Source organism: Cryptomeria japonica, chromosome 3 (assembly GCF_030272615.1).
Source record: "Cryptomeria japonica chromosome 3, Sugi_1.0, whole genome shotgun sequence".
NCBI lineage: Eukaryota > Viridiplantae > Streptophyta > Pinopsida > Cupressales > Cupressaceae > Cryptomeria > Cryptomeria japonica.
Window position 1 is genome coordinate 257,055,296 of NC_081407.1, and position 15,636 is coordinate 257,070,931.

General features: G+C 35.7%; 1 protein-coding gene across 1 annotated transcript in view; it reads right to left on the reverse strand.

Moving 5' to 3' along the window:
* Window positions 1-5,051: 5,051 nt before the first annotated feature.
* LOC131064142 (3beta-hydroxysteroid-dehydrogenase/decarboxylase) overlaps window positions 5,052-15,636 on the reverse strand; it is a 43,869-nt gene continuing 33,284 nt past the window's right edge. Inside the window, exons 7-13 of the mRNA XM_057998167.2 lie at window positions 7,576-7,774; window positions 7,337-7,454; window positions 7,063-7,237; window positions 6,789-6,945; window positions 6,088-6,154; window positions 5,806-5,987; window positions 5,052-5,594 (exon numbers count right to left, since the gene is read on the reverse strand). Coding sequence (XP_057854150.2) covers window positions 5,830-5,987; window positions 6,088-6,154; window positions 6,789-6,945; window positions 7,063-7,237; window positions 7,337-7,454; window positions 7,576-7,774 — 874 coding nt within the window. The 3' untranslated portion in view covers window positions 5,052-5,594; window positions 5,806-5,829. The remainder of the gene's footprint in view (window positions 5,595-5,805; window positions 5,988-6,087; window positions 6,155-6,788; window positions 6,946-7,062; window positions 7,238-7,336; window positions 7,455-7,575; window positions 7,775-15,636) is intronic.

A 15,636-nucleotide genomic window follows, 5' to 3' on the forward strand; every position in this document is an offset into this window, starting at 1 on the left:
TCATTTGTTTATACATTGCTCTTAAACTTTTGAGATTTGGGGTCTGTTGCTTCAGAAATGGGATCTTTGCTGGACTTTACCAGGGGTTGTTAAGGAGTTCATTCACCAATGGAACTTGTCTTCAAGAAATCCTTTCATAAAGAAGCTATGGTCCTTCATGTTTCCTCACATGGCGTGGGGTTTAAGGAAAGAACGTAATAATCGTATCTTCAGGAATATCCATCTCCCTTCTGATATTGTCTTCAAGAAAATTTCTATAGCCATCTCTAATAATCTCTCGACCGTTAGCTCCAATGTTCTCTCTCATAGTGGAATCCTTAAGGAGTATGAAGCCAATGTTGTCAAGGATTGGGATTTTGGTTATCATGTGGTAACACCTAAGGTCAACCCTAGGGACAACATTAGTTGGAACTTTCCACCCCAAGGATGGGTGAAAATCAATTTCGATGGTGCGGTTAGAGGGAACCCTGGTCAAGTTGGCTATGGAGGGGTGATATGGGATCACTATGGCAACTTCATTTCTGTTGTTGCTCTCCCTCTTGGTAAATAGACTAATAATGTTCCAGAAGCCATAGGAGCTTATCATAGTTTAAAACTTTCTAAACAGAACAACTGTAAGCTTGTTTGGGTCGAGGGGGACTCAAAGAACAATATCAACTACCTAAAGGGCAAATCTACTCCAGCTTGGAATGTTGATATTTGGATGAAAAAGGCTAAAGATATTATTAAAACCTTTGATAGATGCATTATTGTCCATGTATATAGACAAGACATTGTGGTTTCCGACTTCCTTGCCAATAGGGGAGTGACATGTAAAGCCCAGCTTAGTTGGACCCATGGTGATAGGCTGGACTTTGAATTTGCTATGCATTTGCTCCACGAGCAAAGTCAGGGGAGTAAATTTAATGATAACTTGTGCCATAAAAACTTTGAGTGTTTCTAGAATTACTAATACCTTCCATTTTGAGACAGGTGGCCAAAGAGGACATGAGAATCGATGCGAATTTATTTTGCATGCTTTGTGGGTGATTTTAAACATTTTCTGGAGTCTTTCTTTAACTCTAAAAATTCTTTGTAGAGAGTGTAACATAGAGCTTGATAAAATGGGTGGTGCGAGAAAAAGAATTGAGCCGCCTAGTTGTGTGTTGTTGAAGAATGAAAAGAAGCTATGGCAGATTTTGGAGAAAGGTGGGTTCACTCCCTACATTTAGAGGCTACAAGGGCGAAATCAAGATGCCACAAACTATTTTGCTCAAAACTGGAAGGATGGAACGATTGTTCTCCATGGTCGGAAGGTCCTGGTTGATGAAGCCCTTATTGCACAGGTCACTGGGTTATCTATGGAGGGTATGAAGTATTACAGAGACAGAGTGTATACGGAGCAAGCTATGCAGAACTTCCCCAAGAAGGAGGTGGAGCAGGCTAGAATTGTTAAAAAGACGACCAACTACTATGACATTGCGATCATTAAGTCTTTCTGGCAGAAGCTTCTCAAGGTAATTATGAATTACCTTACTTTGGATGGTCGTTATACTAGGGCGTATGGTCACCATTTTGTTATTTTGAATCTTTTCCACCATGGTGTGAAGATGTCTTTCCCTTTCTATCTCATGTAAGCTCTTAGGGATAACTTTAGTGACCACTGCAAGAACCCTGCCAAGTTTCCCATCTTGCATGAAGGCCTGCTGGTCCTTATTGATGCCCATTTCTGTGCTCTTCCTCCCCCTGATGATTATATACATATTATTTATGAGAATGATGAGACTAGTGCAAGCGACTCTAATAATGAAGCCTCTGGGTCTAGGTCTGAAGAGATTTCCCCTCCCCTAAAAAAAGCTAAAATGGAAATTCCTTCGAGTTCAAAACCTAAGATGAGAAAGGGTATCAAAGGTTAAAAGAACATTGTTATGTCCTCCCATTCTACTTCTGCTAAGAATGACTCCCCCTCTTCTAGCGAGAAGGCAAAAGATGATAAGAACCCCGATTGCCCTAATGTCCCAACCTCTCCTCCTTCCTATAAGGAGATTGGTAATGTGGATGTGGTTGGTATTGCAGTCTTTCATCCCAAAAGTGATGAGCTTAACGATAAGAGGGAGGATTATGAAAATGTGCAGGGTATGGCTCATGAACATGCTATTGATACTTTCCACTTGTTCAAGTGGATGTTTCATGAACTTAAAGAGATAAGGATTAACCAAAGAGCCGTGGGAAGCAAAATGGATGCTTTCCCTTCTGGTTTACTCATGGTAATCAGAATAATGAAGGGTATTGGTCTGAGGATGAGAAGTGGTTGGTCATGGACTGTATCAAGAAGACAGGGGAAGGGGTTGATCAACTGAAGAAAAGGCTGGAGGAATGCATTACCCGCATCGAGGAAGGCTACAACAAGATCCAGGACACCCTCAAGACTATTATGGTAAGCAGTCACAAAATTGTCAAATAGTCTGCAATGGTTATGAATAGTCTGGAACAACCGGATAAGGTGGTTGTTATTATTGGTGATGATGCTAAGGCGGCTCAAGGTGGTGAAGGACCATGCAAAAGGACCCAAGGAAACATGAAGAAAAAGATGACTATTCAGAATTTGGATCATAAAGCTATGAAGGTTGTTGTTGATACCATGAATGCCCTTGAGGCTAAGGTCATTGAGACCCTCAAAAGCCTAATGTAATTGGGTAATTTTATGTTGTTGGTTCTATTTGTGTTTGGGTTTGGTCTTTTTGCTGTCTTCTTGTGCCCGACTGGGCTTTTGCTGTTGTTTCTTATGCTTATCCTTGCAGCCCATTTTGTTTTGGATGTCTCTTTCTGATTCTATACCTCTTAGATTCATTTTGTAAAGGGTTTCGGGGGCCCTTCAAAATCCATTTTTGCCTTTATCCAAAACAAAATATAAATCATGATCTAGAGATACAAACAACAACAATAAAAAGTTTAAAAATTATCAAACTTAAGGAAAGTTTGTTCCTTCCTATTGCTATTATATATCTATGAAGCCTTTATATTTGAAGAACTACGTTTTTATGAAAATTGATTTCATCTCTCTTCTATTTCTAATTTGTCTTCTTTCACCATTCTTTTTTCTTATGATTTATTGTTTTTAGTTTTCATTATAATATCTTTGTGGAGAATTTGTAGCCAAGACATACCATTGTATTAGTTGTTATATTTTACTACTGATTTGAGAGATTAAATGACAAAAGAACTCTAATATGTCACCTTCCAATAATGTCATTAACATTGTTTTCTATATTCTTAAATATGTTAAATATTATTATCGCTTGCAATTTTTTACTATATTAATTATTTACATTGTTTACTTTATTTTTATTTGGAGAACTACTTTTTAATAAAAAGTAATGTATCTATCTTTATTTCTAATTTATCCTTTTTCACCTTTTTTTTATGATTTAAAAAACCACGTATTTGAATTAGAAATAAACACATGCTTACTTGGGTTGGGGGTCTGACTCAATTGGCAAGGGCATGGTAGGCAACGAAATGCTAGACATATGGTTGAATTGTTAGTTGAAGAATTAAAATTACAAAATCAAGAACTTACAAATGAGATAAAATGTTGTCCAAACACCTCTAAATAATGTATTAAAAAGTATAGTCGCTAACTTAAAAATCAGCAAAGACAAAGTCAAATAGATTGTGTACTTGAAACACTAGTGAATGCATCTCATAACATAATTACTATATTTGTCAAAAACAATGTATAAAATATGCCTAATCTCAAATGTAATATTTGAAAACTTTCCAAATATTTTTTTTGAAATGGTAGTTTGTTTTCACCAAGTATTAATTTGTCAAGTATGTTGTTTACAAGTTACAATTGCAACTATTATTAGCATACCCATTTTAGATAAATCCATGTAAAAGATGCTAAGAGATATCCTTCCTAAAGTGCCTATTTTTCGATCACTTTGTTATCTACAAGTGAAATAAATACTTCAAGGACATCTCTAGACTTCTTTTTTATCATTTATTTTCATTTTATTTGAAGATTTGTTTTTATCTATTTAAGAGATTATTTTATTTACTTCATTATTCTTTTATTTGCTTGGTAGTTTGTTTTCACCAAGTATTAATTTGTCAAGTATGTTGTTTACAAGTTATAATTGCAATTATTATTAGCATACCCATTTTAGATAAATCTATGTAAAAGATGCTAAGAGATATCCTTCCTAAAGTGCCTATTTTTCGATCACTTTGTTATCTACAAGTGAAATAAATACTTCAAGGACATCTCTAGACTTCTTTTTTATCATTTCTTTTCATTTTATTTGAAGATTTGTTTTTATCTATTTAAGAGATTATTTTATTTACTTCATTATTCTTTTATTTGCTTTATAACTATTTTGTTTAAGAATTAAAAATGTCCTAATTTTATGGTATATCGTCATGACACAAAACTCCTTGATACTACTATTAAATATCTTTGGACACAATAACCATTTATATCACCACACAAATCAACCATATAATTAAAAATGGCGGCGAGTTCAAATCTTCTTAAAAAGAACAACATATAATTAAATAATAATAAAAATCCTCGACGGATTGTTAAGACCTATATTTTTTAATTGAAATAAGAAAAACATGATGCAAACCAATAACAAACACAACAATGCCTAGCAAGAAAAAACTAGAGGTTTTATTTATTGTAAAATACTTGTTCACTAGTAATAATAATAAAGATCCTAGACCCACTATTACAACTTAGGTTAAAAATATTTTAATAATTATAAAGAAATTGTTCTCTAATAATAATTATTTTTAAAAAAAAAATTTATAATAAAGATTCATTAAAATATAGGTGACACTTCTACCTCTAGAAATAACATGATCAATTATAGGATTCTTCCCATAGTGGGTTGGTTAAGTGGTTGTGTTGTTGTGACCACCAAGATTCAAACCTCCGCTAGACCATTGCGATCCAATGTACGTGAATTTTTTTGCATATATCACTAATTTATCACGTTTTTTTATATATTTTTTTTTTGACAATTAACATTTTTTCTTAAAAGGTGAAATAAAAGATATTAAAATGACCAAACCGGCATAAAATTTTGGTATAACAGGTATGAGTGGCTGTCAAATTCCAGGCCTAGTTGGCACTGTCACCTCCACAACTAGGAAGGCTCTCTTCTCTCTCCTCCCTTTTTCTTCTTTCTCATTAACAGGTGGGCCACCATGGCACCTTAAAGAGTAAAGAGCACGGTCACTTTCTAAGTATAGAAACTACCTACTTATAACGAGAAGAAAAGCAAAGGGAAAAAATGTTGAATCCGTACATAAATATAAGAACCTTATCGAAACCAAATTATTTGGTCATCTTTAATTACACAGAACACTCGAGGAAATTACAACAAAGGCTAGGTATCCCTCCCTCTCCAAATGGTATTCATTCAAGATTCCAAAATTCCATTACGGAACAAATATTGGCAGGATGTACGTTCAGATACAGTTTATCAAATCGTTGTATTCTCTTTCACTTTTGCAGAGCAATCAGCAAATGAATCAGATAACAGTGGGCTCTCCTCAGCGGTTATTACCAGATTTTGCTACTCCTCATCTTGGCGCATGCAAATCTGTTTGGAATTACAGATAAAGATTACAAGTCAGGTCTCTGTTCATTGATATTTTTGTTAGATTTTTCAAAAAATGATGGCCAATTGTAGTTTTCCCTAAAATGTTGTTGAAATTGACCATACTGGACAATATTTTAAAGTTTCAATCACCCAATAAAATGTACATCAATTCTTTTTTAAGACGAAGATTAGTTAATTCTGCTATACTTACAAAACATCTCCCAGTGCTCAGCTATTAAATTTTCTTAATATAATGTCCAAATCTACCATACAACTTCCTGATCAATACTTCCTTCAAATGCATGAGGCTATCAACTGTAATTCGAGTGAGGTAGTCAATTTCTTCTTCCTTTTGCTCGTATATGCAGAATGCGGAGAACATTAAAATCAAGCCTGGAGAACAAGTAGTTAGTAAATTAGAACACGGTATTAAGACAGAACTAAGAATTCAAGGGTAGCAAGAGGTGGAATTTTGTATAGTTCAAATTCTTACATGTTGCAAGCAAGGTGTTAAAGGAAATTGACCCAAGTATATTGAGGAAATAAAGAAGACTGGTTGCCTGGTCACATCAGAAACGCCATCAAGAGTAGGGAATCAGAAATATTCTTTACTTTTTACAAGGCAAATAAGGACAAAACAACTATACGGCTAATATTATTATTAAATTGCCAGGTATCCTCTTGAATAACTTAAGCATTCATTTTTGCAAACATTTAAGTTGAGATCCTAAGTCAAGAAAATAAAACAAAGCTTGGATGATTTATCCGAGCTCAGCAATAAATCGTAGGAAGAATCATAGATCTAAAATTTAAATAAATACAGTCTGATAGCTTCTATACAGGCCAATTTAGCCTATAGGACATGAAAACTTATTATCATCATTATCAGATCTCCTAGGATATCTGGTTCTGTAAATTGCAATACTATGCCTGACTGTAATCCATCCATATACATAGCTTAACCTGATTCCAAAGCATTTATTCATGCATAAGCAAGTTCTATATGGTTGGATTATTTGGGAATTTTTGCAATTTAGTCCACTGGCCTTTAATGGTAATGGCCACAAATAGTATAGATTATCATAATTCCATTACTGTCTACATCCTAATGTCTTAAACTCAAAACAGAAGCAACAAAATTGTTGTTACATGGCAAAGTAAAGAACAAGTTTGATGATAGCAGTTGACGATTACCTTCAGAAAAAGTATCCAATCCTTTCCCTCGTAAAGAGACTTCAAAATTGCTATTCCAGAGTTCCAGGTATATCTTATAGAGAGAAAGGCATGCTGTACAGTTTCTTCGGATATGTGAAACGTAGAAGGAGGGATCTTTTCAATTGTATATCCAAGTCTGTGAAGTTCATTTCCTTTGCACGGTTAGAATTTCTCAGTCAGGGATCATTATGATAGGGTTATTTAAATCGATAAATAAAATTAAAGAAAGTTAAAAGGGCAGCCATTGACTAACACTGCTGATGGCAGAACACCATGGATGAACAACACTGCAATGATCAGAAGCAACAGGTCAGCTGCAGCACGTATAAAGGTATATCCAGTGAGGAAAAAGCAGTAGAAGACCACTGCCAGTGCTATAATAATTCCAAATGTCTCTTTCTCGTCTCTCCACAGAAGTATATCAGCTACTGCAAGGAATAATAAATTAAAATATAACATTAAATCTTAATCACATTCACCAAACATATCAAACCAAAAGCCAACAGTCATTAATAAGCAGTTTGTACCTCGTCCACCACCAAGCCATCTGTATGCCTTGGATGGTCCATCAAAATTTCGGTTAGTTATATCAGGTACTCCAGATCTTAAATGTTGGAAAGAGTCAGTTGTCCGCCTTATACCTTCCTGCATTTTTCAAGTAAAACTATGGATATGAGAGAGTGCATCAGTTTGCAAGCAAAGTACTAGATACTTAAGAGATGGCATCCATAATCGTATTTTTTGCAGGTCAGAGTTTAAAGCCAACCTGAAGGGATACTCTAGGTGAGTAACCAATAATTTTTTTAGCTTTTGAACAGTTGAAAGTTCTTGTACAAGTAAGCAGCCTGATCTTTTGAGGAGTAAACTGTGGCACGGACGTTCTAAACGGACCAAGCTTTACATAGGTCCATTCAACCATCCAAGCAAAAGGCATCACCAGACTTACAGGGACATGGATTTTTGGCCTGCAATTTGATTGAAGGGAATACTAGAATTAGAAAGAGGAAATATGCATTAAACCACGCTCAATATGAATTGCTTCTCTTCTACTTAGATGGTATCAAGCTCCAAATGTGAACATCACCTCACCACAGGAAAATATCCAACACCCAAATAAATGTATCTTCAGAGTTCAGACTTCAAAGTTAGATTCATTCTTTCAAAAGTAAATTAATGATAAATAGAAGGGTTATATTGATACAGGATACCCATTTCTCAAGGACAAACCTTTTTTTTATTTTATGGAAGCGTTAATAATATTTTTGGATGAGAAAGATCTGTCATAACACTCCTAGGCCTTTACAATCTGGAACAAAATATATTAGAGACATGACCTTCATCAAGCAAGAATTCAAAAGAAAAGTGGCACTAATATAAAGAAACTTACAAGTTATAGACAATATTTGAATATCAATATAATGAAAAGCCATATAATATACAAATGGAAATGAGACATAATCTTGCTAGAATTTGGATAGGTACACAAAATCCAACAATAAAGTCGAACCCTTGCTTCCTTGATTGAGTCCTGTGTTTTCTGCTATATATCCTCCACTTCAATCATGGAAACCTGGAAATCCATGTCAATGTTGGCTGATTGATAATCAGTATTATGTTAAAATACAATGTCAATTTTATGGTGTGATCACACCATAATCCCTGATACATTCATGAGACTTGTGAACATTGTTCAGTGTCATTTGTGTGACTGTCCATTCCTTGTAGGTAAACCTATATTAAAACAAAACCACCAATTCAACCTATTCTCTCATCCCAAAACTGGGTCCCTTCTCATACAAATCATTTTCCTCGATGCAGATCAATGTTTCTTGTTATTACTTCATCATTCTCATCATAGTTCCTGCAAAGAGATTAAATATGTGCTAGATGATAGATATGATATCTCCAGTCATGGAAATAATTTTAGAAAGCTCCTGGAATCAACTGTATGGTACTCTTTGCATCAAGGTTTTGGATTACACTCTTGGTGCCAGATTCTCATCTTCAGCATCAAAAGTGGCAGATTTCATCTGCATGAAAATTTTTGCAGTTTCAAAGATTAGGGCTTTGCTTGAGGCTTCTTTATAAGGAGGACATGGTACGAGCTTCATCATTTTATTTTTAGGTAGATACCCTTTCATGAACTGACACTTATTTAATCCATATGTAGAGGATAATTATTTTAAACTTTCAATGCCTTGAATTATCTGTTGAATGGTCAATTAGTTTCTCCTCGCTCTGGCTTCAATTGTAAATATTTTCTAGGAGTTCATTAGCTTTTTCCACTAGTTTGAATTCTTTATCAAACTCTTTCTGCAAATGTATAATCTAATATAATTGGCTTGTTCATCACTATCGTAATCATGACACTAGAGTCCAAATATAATTTGATTCATAAGATTTTATTCAATAGGAAGGCCCTCACATAATTCTATGATGTAACTCTCCCATCTTTTAGACGATGCAATTTGATTTCACCATTGAATACTTGAAGATATCTGTCACATAGTAGATACTCTGCACTTTTCACTTTATATTTTGCATTCATTTTGTGTTCATCACTATTAGACAAGACTTGGACCCATTGTGTTATGCCCCCTTTTTAAATCCACAGCTATTTAGTGAATGGAATGTTAGTGAAGGATTACCAATAAGATAAGCTGGTAGCTTCTTTTAGTTTTACGTTAGAAATGTGTGTTTCATTTAAGGAATAAGGTGGCGGAGTCTTGTAACCTCCAATTGAGCAGTGGATGAGTATTTGTGCCTTCTAGTTAAGTAGCAATTGAATCTTCAATCCCTGTCTGTTAACACCAATGATTGAGAAGTGGACTAACCAGTTAACTGACATCAATTTAGAAATTACCTAGGATAGTCAATTGACAGTTTTAAAGAAGTGTTGTTCAGTTAGCTGCCTACATTTGAGGAAATTAATTGTCATTTAGTAGCCACTGTTTGTGGGTTGACTTCCCATGATCGAGGATCACTGGGAATTGGATCTATAAAACAGAGAATAAGGCAAAATAAAAGGCAGTTTTTGGAAAATTAACAAACATTCAACTCCCATTTCAGTGTTAGTAGCATCGCTATTACATCTGATCACCTTGGAGACAAAACCCTTTAGGCATGAAGGTATCATCTTGAAGATGGAAACCTTCAGGAGTAGTTCATATAAATATAGTATATTTGTAGGCTAGGAGTACCTAGTAAGTTGCATTAGATTGGTAGACTTCCCTTTGAATGCATGCTATTAGCAGAAAATTATAAGAAGAAACTATAAAAAAGATAATTGTTGGTGGAGTGTTTTGTGACTGTTATTCGTGCATTTAGTAGAGATTGCTACAAATTTTGACCATTTGTAATGCCTGAAACACCCTAGAAAAATTTCATTTCACCTAAAACTTGACCCTTTTTGCTAATTGACACCTTGTCTGCAACCTTGTGTCCCCCTAGACACCGATGCACTTGCACTAGTGTCTGCAACAATTTGAATTATATTTCCCACTAACAGTAATCCTTTTGCAAAAACCTAACCCTACTGCATTTTCAATGGTCATTTGGGCCCTAGGATTGTCTATTTATGGAAAATTCCCTCTTTTGAAAGGCATCTTCCCTTCATCATCTTACACCTTAACATTTTCTAGAAAATCACCATTGTTACTTGCATACACCACTATTAGTGCAAACACTTGCACTTCTAGGGCCACACACATTCAATTCTTCCAATATTTGATGCTAACACATGCAAAATAGGGGCTTGATTGATGCAAGCTCCTAAATCTGCCCTCTCCTTATCATCTGAAATAGCTTATGCCATTTCTACCATTGCTTTTGACAACCATAGAGATAAGTCTAACAAGTGTAGAGGAGATATGTGTCATGTTAAGCATTGGACATGACTATTTGCAACAAGACACCAACACCTAAAAGAGGTGATTAGTGCCCCCAAAAGGCCACTAACATCCCTAGGAGGCCGTCAATGCCACTAGGAGGTTATGGATGCTCCCTTCTAGACATTGGTCACCAATGCCCAAAAGACTATTTGTCAAACATTGGAAATGACTATTTGCAACAAAACACCAACACCTAAAAGAAGAGATTAGTGCCCCCAAAAGGTCACCAACACCCCTAGGAGCTCATCAATGCCCCTAGGAGGTCATGAATGCTCCCTTCTAGACATTGGTCACCAATACCCACATGAGGTCACTTGCACCACCAAGATGTCACTAGTGCTCAAATGGGGAAAGTAGTGCTTGTTGATTTTCTTGAATGGTTTGTGCATGTCTATGAGATTCTCTAGTCAAGTTTCTCGCCTTATTAAAATCTCTTCTAGAAACTTGCCTAAGTTGTTGATTTGGGTATGGGTTTACAAAGAGCATGAAGATGATTAAAATAAAGTACTAATATTATAATAGTGGATAGCAAGTGATAAGTAATGATAAACTGTGATAAACAAAGAAAATGTTCTATCCTCTTCTTGCAATCATGCTTGCATATTTGTTATCAATGTGCCAAGATATGAACTAATTTCAAAACTATTATGATCTAACTCATTGCATGCAAAGTTCTTTTCTTATTTATTGATCTCAGATTCATACACTTACAAAGAATACAACTTGAGATAGATGATTCACATAAAGTCTTTATTCATTCCATCAATAGTCATTAAATATATGAATGGAATGACCAAAGAATGTTAGAGCCAAGCTAGGGGAGAAGGGAGGCGATGATAGTTAATGATTCAAGGGATGTAAATTTAATAATTGGTTTATTGTCAATAATACATTGGTTGAGTGCTATGGAGTGTGGGATTTTTTACTTGAATGGGTTTTTCCCATGTATCCTTACATTCCTTCTCTTTTGTCCATGCTTCTTTTCTTCTCTCATTCTTGTTTTAAAAGTGCTATTTTACGTTCCATCATGCTACACAAATTAAGTATATTGCTTTCTTCTAAGGGTTGATGTGGGAAATGAATCTATGTCCCAATTCCACTTTATGGGCATAGTTTGTGTGTACTTGTATTAGGTATCTTCGTTAGTAAATTAGTATTGAAGGTCCATATTGGGTATTTCCTAACATTTTGTATGACCCAAGATGGTTCAATGGTTTACATGTGCTTGCATGTACTTGCATGGAATTGGATGTTGATTACATGTGCTTGTATGTTGTTACATGTGATAGATCCATAGTGATTTGGTTCTATTTATTCCTCCATTTTTTTTTCCCTTAGCTTGGCATGCTTGAGGGAATCTATAATGAAGGAATCAACTAATAATTAAGCCTTGTATGAGTGGAAGTCTTGTAGTTGATCTTGTTTTTCAAGGTATAATATAGCAGCCATTTGAAAAATGGAGAAGTTGGAGCATTATGAAGTTGGTCATGTGATTGCATGTAGCATGATGTTGACTTGGAGCTCTTGATTGAAAATAGGGAGCTACCCATTGTGGCTATTTTTTTCTATTCTATAGTCATGTGTAGCAAAGCACTCATGTTGGGTGTCTTGCTTTGGCTCCTTGGATACATAGGAGAGCTTTGGTTGTCTAGACTAGAGTCTAAATATAATTTGATTCAAAAGATTAGTCAATAAGAAGACCCTCACATAATTATATGGTGCAACTCTCCATATTGTAGATAATATAATTGGGTTTCATTGTTGAATACAAAAAAATCCGTGTCACACTGTACAGTTGAAAAGTACATAATTTGCACTTCGCACTTTATATTTTGCATTCAATTTAGTGTTCCTCAATAGGCAAGACTTGGACCCCACTTTTTCATGTCCCCTTTTTCATTTTGCAGCTATTTAGTGAATGGATTGTTAGTGTAGGATTAGCAATTAGATAAGCTGGTAATTACTGTTAGTTTTCAGTTAGAAATGTAAGTTGAAATTTAGGCATTAGGTGGTGTTGTGACGTTTTCACACATCGCCCCATTGCAAATGGGGACCCCCTTCTTTTTAGGCCCTCCCAGTTTTTTGGCTTGCGTTTTTGTGGTCTTTTCGTAGTAGTCTTGTCAATCTCTATGCTTTGCAAGTGTTTGGGGGTCATATTGATTAAATCTGCTTTTTGTTTGAGCGAATTCGACTAAGTCTAGGACTCGTTTTGTGAATTTTAGGGTTTTTGCCTTCTGTCCTAGATTTTAGGGGTTTCTGTTAGGGTTTTGGAAAAACTGAACATACAACTGGAATTAGGACCCTTCAAGGAACCTCCCAGTAAAATTTGAGCCAAAACAGAGCAACTTTCTATTTTTAGAAAGTTCCTATTTTTTAGGGATTTTACTGAGTCCCGGATTGGTCTAATTTTGCCAAAAATTAAACTTACTATTTTTAGTAAGTTTCTATTTTTAGTAAGTGCTTTTCTGACCTATTTTGCCCAAACCTTGACATTTTGAAACACTTACTATTTGGGAAAATCTATTTTTGGCAGGATCTTCACAGGAAAACACTGAAAGCTGAATATCTCTGAAGACGCTGAAGATTGAACGTTCCTGAAGACCATTTCTAAATCCAGAAGAGTCAGAAGGCAGACAATTTGGGTCAAAAAAATGGTTAGGTTTGGAACTCCTATTCCAAAAGAGGAAAGCATCCAAAATCATCCAAGTCCAGAAATTCACATCAATCCACCAATGTCATCCTGATCCGAAAATGGCCTGAAATTTGACTAAGTCTGGAAATTTGGAAGATCTTCCAAAATCCAGAATTTGCATTATGATTCCTATGGACCTGAAACCACTCTCAAACATCCTGACAATATATATGAAATGTAACTTAAAGTATAAGAAAGGAAAAAGTCATATTGAAGATGCCACTTATACTTAAATGTTATATTTCATATCTATATCCTGACGAAGAGCCTGGAACTTGTGAAAAAAATCCATGTATCCATGGACAAAGCCAAAATGCGCCCAAGGCTGGACTAGGGCGACAAAACCAAGAAGGCATTCACAAGTGGGAAAATCCGCCAGTCCATGGACAAAGTGAAAATGCGCCCAAGGTTGGACTAGGGCGCCAAAACCAAGACACCATTCACAAGTGGAAAAATCCGTCAGTCCATGGACAAAGCCAAAATGCGCCCAAGGCTGGATTGGGGCACCAAAACCAAGATGCCATTCACAAGTGGAAAAATCCGTCAGTCCATGGACAGCCAAAATGCGCCCAAGGCTGGGCTGGGGCGGTGAATTCAAGAAGGCATTCACAAGTGGAAAAATCCATGAATCCATGGACATGATGAAAATTCCGCCCAAGCTAAAAAATTGAAATTTTGCCTAAGGCATGGAATCCAAGGAGTCAAGGAGGAATTAAAAAAAAAAAAAAAATTCCCCTTGGGCAAATCTTTGAATTTGCTATTTTTAGACACCGAATCTCGACAGTGTGGAAAATTTTATATATTCGGAATCGTGGCAGAATTCTCCATCCAATGAACTGATTCCTAAATTTTAGGAGGATCCCTAAAAATAGGGATGTTGAAAAGGAGACATGGACAATTCAGAAAGTAATGGAAATTCCTTCCTTAAGGACATAATTCTAGGAAAGGTGAAAAATTGACTAAGTGTTGGAAATTCTTTCCTTCATGACAGAGTTCCTGAAAAAGGTGAAAATTTGGCTAAGTGTTTGAAATTCCTTCCTTCACAACGAAATTCTTGGAAATGTGAAAATTTGGCTAAGTGTTGGAAATTCCTTCCTTCAGGATAGAATTCCAGGAAAGATGAAAATTTGGCTAAGTATTGGAAATTCCTTCCTTTGGGACAAAATTCCAAGCAAGGAAGAAATATACCCAAGGATGAATTGAACATAAAATTTCTAAGGCAAGGAAGGAATTAGGGATGAACTGAACAAGAAATTTCCCCTCCAGGGAAAAATTTGAAAAATCCATTCTCGGGCATCAAATCACATCCAAATTTCAAAAGTTTTACAGATTTGGATTCGTAGGAGAATTTTCTCTCTCCGGAACCGTGGAACCCTAATTTGGAAATTTTCCTAAAAAATAGGAAATGTGCAAAATTGATGAAAAACCTTCTTCAAGCAAAGGAAAGTTGAGGAGACTTCCAAGAAAATTCTTCCTGAATCGAATTTTCCCTCTCCAACAATTCCAGATGTGCAGGAGCGGATATACGACGACAGAGTCCATTTGCATGGCGAGGATCTATTGAACGCATGGCAGTATGGTGGCGCATTCATTGCCGGAATATTTGACCAAATGGCAGCTTGGTCATTGCATGTTGAATTTATGGCAGATTCCTTTTGCATGCAGCCGCCGCATGTGGAAATGATGGAGCATTTGACGTAATGGGGTGATTTTTGCATGGATGAATATTCAACGCATGTTGGGCGAATTTGAAGGAGGTGGTGCATTTAATGCGCAATGGACGCTATTTTGGATACTTTTGAATTAATTGTATATGGGCATGATGGGTTATTAATTGGAGATTCCCACCTTGTTGCATCTTGACTAGAGAATCTTTTAGGGAAAACCCTAATTAGGGTTTTGCATGTAGCCAGGGCTTGAAGCCTATATAAGGGGTGACCCCCCTCATTTGTAAAGGGGGGAGCTTAGTATGAAATTGTTGTGATAAGTTTTTGAGAAAATAATAGTGAAACATTGTTCTTTGATGGTGCCCACTTCAATTTTTTTTTCAAAGATTGCATGGTTTCACCTTCCTCGCTTAGAGTAGAAGTAGTATAATGCTTTGATTTCAATGGAAAATGTAATGGTGTTTGATGAATTTCCCTGGTTCATACTTTTTGCATCTTGCTGATTGTAAGTTGCAGTGTAAAGTTAGTCTGAGCCCCCTAAATTCGTGCTAAGTTCGATTGTGGATAGTCTTTTGGAT